This window comes from Kryptolebias marmoratus, linkage group LG14 (assembly GCF_001649575.2).
Source record: "Kryptolebias marmoratus isolate JLee-2015 linkage group LG14, ASM164957v2, whole genome shotgun sequence".
NCBI classification, from domain to species: Eukaryota; Metazoa; Chordata; class Actinopteri; order Cyprinodontiformes; family Rivulidae; genus Kryptolebias; species Kryptolebias marmoratus.
In genome coordinates, this window is record NC_051443.1 from 5,152,369 (window position 1) to 5,163,167 (window position 10,799).

At 35.9% G+C, this 10,799-nt stretch overlaps 1 protein-coding gene across 1 annotated transcript in view; it reads left to right on the plus strand.

Moving 5' to 3' along the window:
• The window catches only part of sgtb (small glutamine-rich tetratricopeptide repeat (TPR)-containing, beta), a 15,005-nt gene that overhangs the window by 91 nt on the left and 4,115 nt on the right, over nt 1–10,799 (plus strand). Inside the window, exons 2-5 of the mRNA XM_017427501.3 lie at nt 5,902–6,014; nt 6,277–6,380; nt 8,145–8,220; nt 10,239–10,338. Of these exons, the coding sequence (XP_017282990.1) occupies nt 5,915–6,014; nt 6,277–6,380; nt 8,145–8,220; nt 10,239–10,338 (380 nt within the window). The 5' untranslated portion in view covers nt 5,902–5,914. The remainder of the gene's footprint in view (nt 1–5,901; nt 6,015–6,276; nt 6,381–8,144; nt 8,221–10,238; nt 10,339–10,799) is intronic.

Here is a 10,799-nt window from a genome sequence, read left to right on the forward strand (position 1 = left end):
AACCTTCAGATACATTAAATACATTTATTTAATGTACGCCGTGGGTTTGATTTTTGTTGTCTCGAATCGGTACCCGGGAGGGTTCTGATGGTTTCAGTCTGCAGATAAGGAGCCCTGACATCAGGATTTATAAAATAGCCAACACCTGACTATGTTGGCGTCTAGATTAGCCTTTATGGGTTGTATTTTCCTATAAATATGAAGTGTGTATGATGGATGAATGGATGAAAACACCCCTGATCTCCCATTGTGGTATTACATCACAGCTTCTGCATCACTGCATCTGCGTGTGTTAACGCTCACACACACACGCACACAAGAGGGAGGAGTGGTTGTGCCAGGCAGCCCCAAATGAACAGAACAGCTCATGGCATCAGCACGTGATGGAAATATCAGGCGGTGTTGTGTGAGCACAGAAAATCGTGATTAGGATCAGATGTGTGTTTTCCTTCTCCGCTGGGCTGATCAGACAGTAGCAACACCAGCACCAGAACCATTTAGCTTGAATCATCCTGTGAGTTGTCTTGGAAACAAGCATCCTTCCTAGCTGTGAATGTGAGCCACAAAACATAAACATGGTCGACCATCTTGCTTCTGGGTTCTTATTTGTGAGTTCAGGGTGTATCTACTTGACAAACACAAATTAACTTCCTGGTCCAATTGTTTGACTTGCGACATAGTAGATCATATTCCTTAGTAAATGCAATTTATTATGCTACAAATTGTTAAAACGTGTGCATGAAACCTAAATCTTGTGTTTTCTGATAACCCAGTAACAATGATAAAAAAAAAACTACAGTACTCTGCAAAAGTCTTTAAGCCAGCTTTTTTATGTACAACCACAATTCTAACAAATTTGGGACATTGTGTTAAATATAAATAAAAACAAAATGCAGTGATTTGCAACTGGAAAACAAAAAAGGTAAAGATGGGCAGAGGTTCACCAGTTTGAGAAAAACTGCATCTAACAATAGTGGGAAGAACAGAAAACTGGGAAGACTTTGAATATCCCATCATCTCTGTGGTCTGGTGGCTCTGCATTAAAAACAGGTCTGATTCTGTTCTGGACATCACTGCATGGACTCAGGAACACTTCTACAAATCACTGTCTGTAAACACAGTTCACTGTGCCTTCCACAAACACTGGTTAAAGCTCTATCAGGCAAAGAAGAAGCCAAATGTAAACATCATCCACGCTGCCATCTTCTCTGAGCCAAAGCTTCTTGAAAGTGGACTGAGGCAAAGTGGAAAACTGTTCTGTGGTCAGATTAATTGAACTTTGAAATTCTTTTTGGAAACCACAGACATCACATTCTCTGACTCATTATCAACATGCAGTTCAAAAACCTGCCTCTCTGATAGTATGGGTGTGCATTAGTGCCTTTGCCAAAGGCAGATTACACATCTGAACAACTCCGAACAACATGTTCTCCCATCCAAGATTGTCAGGATGTGGTGAGAAAAAAGACCCAGAAATACAGACCCAAACTCAGAGAACTGAAGTAAATGGAAATAAGGACTTTAATAACAAAATGAAGAGTTGCTGGGGAAGCAAAGCAAAATAGAAAGGCAACCTAAACAAAGAAGAGGCAACCAGGAACAAGAAACAAGAGAAAACAGTATGTAGGACCGATTAATAAATGAGCAATGTACTTTAAGTACTGGGAGTGATGAGGAACAAATGAATGCAGCAGGGTTGATTGGCAAATGAGGAACAGGGAAAAGTTGAAAGCAAGACTGACTAATGGTAAACATGGGTAACTAATACAGGAAGGAAACTGACAAGCTGAACACAAAGAAAAAGAATAAACTCAAAAACAGAGGAGCGCAGACAACAACTCCAGGATCATGACACAGACAGTGTTTTTCTTAGTAAAAGCCTTGTGAAATTCAGCAAGACATTGCTAAACCACAGACTGCATCCATTACAGCAGCATAGCTGCAGAGTAGAAGAGTCTGTGTGTTGAACTGACCTGCATCCAGTCCAGACCTCTCACCAGATGCAATCAATCAATCAATCAATCAATCAATCAATCAATCAATCAATCAATCAATCAATCAATCAATCAATCAATCAATCAATCAATCAATCAATCAATCAATCAATCAATCAATCAATCAATCAATCAATCAATCAATCAATCAATCAATCAATCAATCAATCAATTTTTATTCCAGACACAATAATGGTCCATAGTAAAAGAACAATAAAATAAAAGAAAATAAAAAGGTATTGTTTGCCGAGTCACTAATAAGTGGTGACGGCAGTGACTTCATAATCCCGAGGTAAATCTTGTTGTACTCAGTGCTGGGTTTACTAAAATTGCAATAATGCCATTGCATAATATAGATAGTCTACACATACATCTGTACATAATGTTTCTTAGCACAGAAGGACATGTGGGTACAGCAACATTTACAAACATATGACTGGTACTACTCCATCTAGGTAGTTTGAGTAGTACCCTCATAGCATCATTGTATGCCACATAAAGTTTCTGCATACTTTTTTTTTGTATTGTCGCCACAAATGAGCAGTGTACATTGGAGTACAAAAGGCCTTAAAAAAAGAGCTATTTTTGCATTAAGAGAACACATACTAAATTTTCTAATAAGCATGTTAGCCTGTGCGTACATCATGCGATACTGCCTATAAATGTCACGATCACCCGACAAGTCATCAGTTATATAAAGCCCCAAGTATTTGACCTCAGAACATATGTTGAGAACAGCACCAGACAAGGAGAAATCAGGGATTATCAGATGCTTATCTGCCTTATTTCTCAATATCATAATGTTGCTCTTCTTGGCATTATACTTTAAATCAAAGCCATACTCAGAGCATTCTCTTAATAATTGTTGAAGACCAGCACTGTATGGACAAAAAACTACCAGGATCATACATCAAGTGATTGATTATGCGGTCACCAACCACACAAGCCATTTTACAACTATTTAGAAGCTTTGACAATTCATTCATATAGATGTTAAATAGGTAAGACTTCCCTGTCTGACTCCATTGTTAACGTTAAATGCATCAGACATAGTATTACCCCATTTCACATACATTAACTGATGCCCATACCAGTAGACAAGAATCCTGATGACATATGTTGGTACTCCTCTGTTATACCACTTTTGAAAGAGCTTTTGATGATTCACACGGTCAAATGATTTAGAGGTGTCTATAAAACACAAGAATATTGTAGTGTTGTGCCTGTTATACAAATCTAAGATCTCATTTAATGCAAAAATGTGGTGTGTTTAGGTTTACAAAACAATTGTCACATCATTAAATAAGAAGTCCTGGACTGTTGAACAGCTAAAATCCTACATCAGACAAGAATGGGACAACATTCTCCTTCAAAACATCAAAAAATCATTTTTGATTTGTTTTGATTTGAGTTTATGCAGTAAAAATAATCCACATACATACAAGAATAGTAGATACATTAAAAATACTTGGATGACAGAAGAAAGTGAAAAACTTATTTCCATTGTGATCCAATGCATAACTAGGAGCTGTTGTTGAAAAAAGAGGGGATGCTTCACAGTGGGAAACATGGCCCTGTCTCTTCTATTTTAAGTTGTGTTAATAATAATAATAATAATAATAATAATAATAATAATAATAATAATAATAATAATAATAATAATAATAATAATAATAATAATAATAATAATAAAATATTGGGGTTTATGATACTTTGAAAATATTGCATATTGCAAAATATTGTTTTTAGTAACATTTTGTAAATCTGGAAATGTCTTGGGTGGCACAGTAGAGCAGTGGTTAGAGCTGTTGCCTCACAGCAGGAAGGTTGCTTGATTATCTAAACTAATCAAGCATGAAAGCATTTTTGCAAACTGTTATAAAATAAAACAACAACAGCAATGACAAAAACCTTTAAGGTACTAACCTGATGCATAATAAATGTTATATGATAATTACATCTAATACATACTAGCATTGTTTCCAACAGTATTTTTCTATAAGTGACTGCAATTTTTCATAAATAAAATGTAAAAATGTTTTTGTTATTTAATTATTAATATAAAATTGCCACAATAAAAAGCCAGATAAAAGGACATGTTTTTTTGTTTGTTTTTAAAGCAATATTTATTTTTTATATACTTGTCTGTTTGAATACTTATTTTGTTGTTTGTGTGTGTGTATGTTTATAAGTTGGACAACTTTTTTTGTTTATAATATGTCTGCAAAGTTACAAAATCAGCTGCTAAGGAAGTTATTCTTCCCCAGAAAATACTTATCTACTGGATTATCTTTAGACCAGAGTTTCCTTCCTGCACCAACAGGATACACACCTCAGACAGAGACCAGACATCTGTCTTTCCCATGTTTGAGCAGAGAGTTGACCAATCAGGTCAGTCGGTTCTTGTTGAGACAGAAGATGTGAATCAAATATTGTAAAATCTGCTTTTTAACTTAAATACATTGAAGCATTTAAGCAACAATGCAGACATTGTTGTCTAAAAACATGGTGTAGCAGGGTTCAGTGTATCCAGAAAGCAAGTATTTAAAATGGACTGTTATGCCTTTTTGATGTTATCCAATGTTTTTTGTCCAACTTCCTCTCTAATTTTACTCAACACTGCTGAAGACCGTTATAAAATATTTTTTGTTTTTTGTTTTTATCTGGGCCCTTGGCTTAAAATGGCAGCATCAATTAGGCTGAGAAAACTTTTTTATTGCTAGACAATGTCTGTGGGTGGGTCTGTTTGTTTGTCTGTTAGCAAAATATCTCATGAACCATTAGATTTTATTGAAACTCTCAGAAAGTAATCACTGGATAACCTTCTACAACTGATTCACTTTTGAAGTCAACCCAATTTAAGATGGCCACCAAAACTAAGCAACCTTAGTATCTACAAAAATGGCTTTAACTCAACCAATTTGACAACTACTGAGCTAAACTTTGTTGTGTTGGTAGTTGAAAGTAAATCAAAAACACACAACATATGGCCTGAGGGCTAAAATTGACCCTTGAACAATCTCCATCCGGCCCCCAATATCCTTAAATAAATAATAATTTGAAAAAAATAACAACATTAAAATAAGTTGATGAAAACCTGCATTTTATCAATGAAATATATAAAAGTCTAAATTAAACACCTTGGACATATACAGTTAAAACATTTGGACTAAAATGGGCCAAAACGTTTTATTCGCCTGGTAAGCCATTTTTTTGTGATTCCAAAACTAGACTGAACCCTAAAGACTCCAAAAACCAAACATATAACACTTTTAGCATATTTTAAGCTAACAAATATTTTGTCTCAAGAACCAGTTTGCAGAACGTGTCTTATAATCTTAGCAGGTATCAGGGAGACTTATTTTGACCAGACATGCAAACTATGCTACACCTTGTCTAAATAGCAAATGAAAGAAATAGCCTGGAAATGTCTTCCATATTATCTGTCTTAAAAAAATGTTTTTTAAATTTTTTTTATACATTACTATGCAGCTCTCTGGATGCTTTAATAACTCAACTCAACTCAGTCTTTTCTCAACATAACATGGTCTTAGTCTGAAACTCTGGCATGAAAAGCAGAGGGTGTGCAGTCCTTCAAATGATAAAAGGCTCTAAATTATTTAAGTTTATTTCAGTTCTAATAGTGCAGAAAAACAAAATAACATGACTGTTATATGTTACAACTTTTATCAGACAGTTTTTTAAATGATCTTTTAAGTTAAAAAGTGTTTCTATGAAATTTCGGCTCATGCTGTCAGATGTTTCTATCAGGAAAACGTTTGATTAAAATATCTCAGTTTCCATTTGTTCATCCTGAGTGACAGCAGTCATGTTTTTTTATATTCATGATGAGCTATTTATTATGCGTTTAAAATCTTCTTTTCAAATCTCTTCCTGTGGACAACAGTTTCTAGGTAAGAATGGCCGTGGAGAAGCGCCTGGCATATGCTATCGTACACTTCCTACGAGATCAGACACGCGGTGGCGCTCTGAATTCTGATGAGCAGGAGAGTCTTGAGGGTACGTCTAGTCACTGTGGGCTTGTCTCTCTTGTCTCTTACTTTTATAGTTTACTCTCTTCGTATTGCGAAATCACAGGTTTTGATACAAGACTTGAACAAAAATTTGAGTTAAAATTGTGTAATTCTCCATCTTTTATTCCAAAATGGACAGATGATTTTAGCTTTATGAGTGTCCACATTGTGATTTGTCGTGTTGATAGCTACTGTTAGAACATCCTAGAGCTGTTCCCTTTAAATTATGCTGTGTTTTATTACTTCAGTTGCCATCCAGTGTTTGGAGACCACCTTCAAGATCAGCTCCAGTGACTGTCATCTCTCAGTCCCTCAGCCACTCAGAGAGATATTCCTCAACGCTCTGCTCCAGGTGGGTCCTGAAGATTAAAGGTTAAGCTAGAATTTTTTAAAATGAAATTCTGAAGTGTGCCGATGCTGCCCAGAATTTCAACTAAGCTCAGAACAAACACCTCCATTTTGATGTATGAACTGCATAAGAAGTGTGAAGAGAACCAAGATAAAGAAAAAAACCTTTAAAGCACCTACCGTGGCTTATTATGGTCACCACGATAACCACACACCTGTGTCTGTCACTGCCAAGTTCATGAGAGGCAGACAGAAATGGACTGAAAAGTAAGCCTCAAACAAACAGTCGCTGTGTGAAACTATGAGTCGAATCATAAATATTCTTGATGCTGAGTGGTAGAAGACTGATGGTCACACATGTAAACTTATATGTTTCTACAGTGTTTTATGTAGGATATATGACAAGTTAAAAAGACCCTTCACTTCAAGTTTTGAAGAGAACATTTTGAGCTAAACTAATTGTTATGGTTTGGGTTTATCTTGTGTTTTTGTGTTTAGATTGTTTCTTTTCTTGTCTTCATGTTTTGTCTTGTCTCTGTGCCTCAGCCATCATTCACTTCTCCTCAGTCTCTTTCATTTGCCTGTCACGCCCAGCTACACCTGTTCCTAGCTTTGTCATCATCTCACCTGTGCTCACTTCATCTGATAACCCTCTGTCTTTAAAACCCAGCCACTTTCTCCACTTCCTCGCTGGTTCATTGTCCTTCTTCTCGCTGTCCTGGTCGTTATGTTGTGTGTTTCTCTCCTGACCTTCCTGGTCCGTCGTCTTGTCTCTCCCCTCATGGTTTAGAGTTCTGTTCATGAGTTTTGTTATTTAGTCTAGTTGCTGCCCCGTCAGCCTTTGTTTTGTTTCCGTTAACAAATTAGTTCCTTTTTTCAAAATGATTTTGCGCTCTGAGTTCACCTCCTTTTCCCCACATCATGTCACTAATTCAGTTGAAGTTTGGGTGTGCACTCTCTCTCTCTATCTCTCTATTCTGGGGGATTTAAGAGAAAACCATCAGTCCAAAAGCAATTAGAAACACACTGGGGGAAAGAAGAAAATTGCCTACATTTTGATGCATAAATTATATATGTACCAAAAAGAGTTGTGAGAGTAAAAAGAGTTTGATTTGAAAGAAAATTTTAGACTTTTCAGAAGTCAGTGTGTTAGATCACCAACTGTGCGTGACAACACCAAAATCATAAAACTTAAACTGTGTAAAAGCCATAAAAGATATCAAAAGGCCAGTTCAGACAGGTAAAGTTCAACTTTCTGTGACCTGTTTAAACTTTGTATGATGTTTCTACTTTGAAGTATGACTGAGCTATAACGTTTCACCAGCATTCCATTGATCTCCATTATTTTTTTCCAGGCAGTTTCTGTCTACATTGTTTGATGGACCATTACCAAATGTATCACCCTTGCCCAATTAATCTGCAACGTTTTCTTGTTTGATTTCCATGTTTTACTTCCAACCTGTGCAACAAGATACAGAACAAAAATTTTGAGAAGAATAGTTAATAAGGTTGTTTCAGAATGTAAAGAATAATTTGTATTCTCTGTTCTTCAGAGTTACTACATTTTTACCTACTTAGGTTGAAAACACAATTAACCATAATTAACTGATAACACTGCATGTGTGTTTGACATCATTTTTTTATTGTAACAATTTTAAAATGTGGTGTAACTTTCTTAAAATTTATTCCACTTTAGCTTTTACAGAAAGTAAGCCAAAATTCTCTCTGCTAATTGAAATATTCTGAATTGCTTTTTTGTTCTTCTCAGAATGACAATGTCACCATACCAGAGACTTACTCTTCACCTGAAGACACTGAACGGGCAGAGCAACTTAAAAATGAAGGTAATGGCCATGAACGATTTCTGTTAGCACATCTGTTTGTGTTTCCTGAGGATGTACAGGAATATAAATATAAGAAGCTTTTTCACTAAATGTTTGGGGTTGATTTGTTTGTGAGAGAGGCACGTAAAGTAATGACTTCATAGTTTTAGTTAAACCCACTGGGAACAGGCTCAACTTTAGCCAAGAATGTGGATGCAGCTCTTGCTGGGTTATAAAAGTGACCCTGGTACCCCATATTCCTGAAGTATCACCCCAAATCCACAAAACACATGTGGACTGGAGAGTGAAACTCCCATGACCCCCTGAGCAACTCTGCAAGGGTAAAGATCTGGTCCACTGTTCCATGACCAGGACAAAAATTGACATGTTTTCCATGTCCATGTTTTCCTGTATCATGTGTTCAGTTTTTAATTTAAATACTCTTAACCTCATGTGCACCTGTGATGCAAAAGATTTAAAAATGAAAAATGTTGCTGTAAAACAAGATAATTATAACGGGGGAAAAAAATCAAAGCAAAACAATCAACTATTGAGCCAAACAGTAAATGGATCCTGTGGCTCTGACTTTCTGAGTGACATTTTGTTGGCTTGGTTTGGATCCAGTGATTCCACTAAGAAAGATGCTTGTACAGCAAATCAATGCAAAGTTGCTCTGAGGGATCCCCTTCATCCTGTGAATAGATATTTTTATCTTGTCCAGTTAGACATCTGTCAATCATTAATGGTCCATGAGGAATTTAAAGAGTATAGAGATTAATTCTTCAGCGTTACTACATTTCTACCCACTTAGGTCGAAAACATGCAGATGTAGGAAATGTTAAATAGTGTGTTTTTCTTTTTTGATCAACTGGATTATATTTGTGTCTTTTGATACAAAGTAATTGTTTTAGTAACTTTATTCAAACAGATGGATTGAGGTTCTGGGTTCTTTATAAAGGCAAAAAATGACTTTATGGTAATGATTGTTGATGTATTTTCTCAGTGAAAATATCAACCAGAAACCTGGGAAAATACTTGGAGAATCTGTCCTTAATAAAAATGAGCTGATAAGTTAATTCAATGCTGTCTTAAACAGAGCCCAGCATAGTATTAATGCTGAGTCAGCATTTAAATGATGTGTTGTTTTACTGTTTAGAGTTTGTTCTGTACATTTTTTCTGTAATCAAGTTACTTCTTCCTACTTTGTGATTTCTTTATTTTATTTTTATTTTTTTTAATTCACATGAAAAAGTTAAGCTCATTTGGGAATAGTGTGCTGACTTTTGGTTTTTGTAGCTTTTGTTCTTTCTTTAAAACAAAATTACTTACACAAATACACTGACATCTCTTCAATTCTTTCAAAACATTGTTTTCTTTTAAATCTGCTTCACATTACTTGTTCTGTTTTGGTCTTCCTATGCTACTTTTGGTTTCTAGCTCCCATCCTGCCACTTTTGAGCTTTTTCCTACTGTTCTGCTTGGGTAGTTTGGAGGTCAGAGCTGCTATCTTGTAATCCTGAGGCTGCAGGTTTGAGCCTAGGTTGTGCCAGGAAGGGCATCCAACTTAAAACAATTGCTAAATCTTTCTTGTGAGTTCACTCACTATGATGAGCCCTACAAAAAGGAGCAGCTAAAAAAACCCACCAACCTATTGTTCTGCTCATTTTAGCTGCAGTTTTGCTTTTTTTTAATCATCTATTTGCTAATTTAGTTTTAGCATCTGTTTTGCTAATTTCAGCTATACATTTGCTAGTTTAAGCATCTGTTTTGCTCATTTTAGTCAATGTTTTGTTGCTTTTAGCTTTTGTTTTGCTCATTTCAACCTCTGTTTTGCTTGTTTTACCTTTTCACTGCTAAGTTTCAGCTTCTTCAGTGCTCAGCAATCACTGTATTTTTTTTCTCGAGTTACAGTTTGTGTTTTAATTTAAATCAGTAATTGCCAATAATTCAAATAGTTTTTTTGGTTAAAAATATTAAACTACTTTTGCTTTTGTTTTGTTAGAACTGTCCGGTGGTTTAAATTTATTTGTGATTTTTAGGGAACAATCACATGAAGGAGGAGAACTACAGAAGTGCAGTGGAGTGTTACACAAAGGCCATCGATCTGGACCTCAGAAATGCTGTGTATTACTGTAACAGGTATTTAGATTGTGCTCTCATTCAGTCTTAATTTTATTTTTCTGTCAAGGTTTGCACATTTTTACACAGCAGCAGAAAGTAAGGAAAAAGCTGAGCAGGAATAGTCAGAGTCCTTTTGGTGCTTAGTGTCATTCATAAATACACACCAGCAAGTTGACTTTGAAAGTATGCTGGTGTAGATTCTCAGTCATCCAGGCCATGATAAATTCAAAAAAGGTTAAAAAACAAAAACAACTTGACTTCTATTCTGTAGCTGAAGACGTTTCGCTTCTCATCCGAGGAGCTTTCTCAATTCAGAAACAGAGAGTGTGGAGTTGAGCTTTTAAAGCTGAGATGTGATGTAAGGTAAGATGGATTCACATGCAGATGGATCTCACTCTCCTAACAATAGAGGCTCATTAGGGTCCTTGTTTGTCTGACTTACTGATGGGCCACTCTGGTCACATGAATGCAGGTCCTGA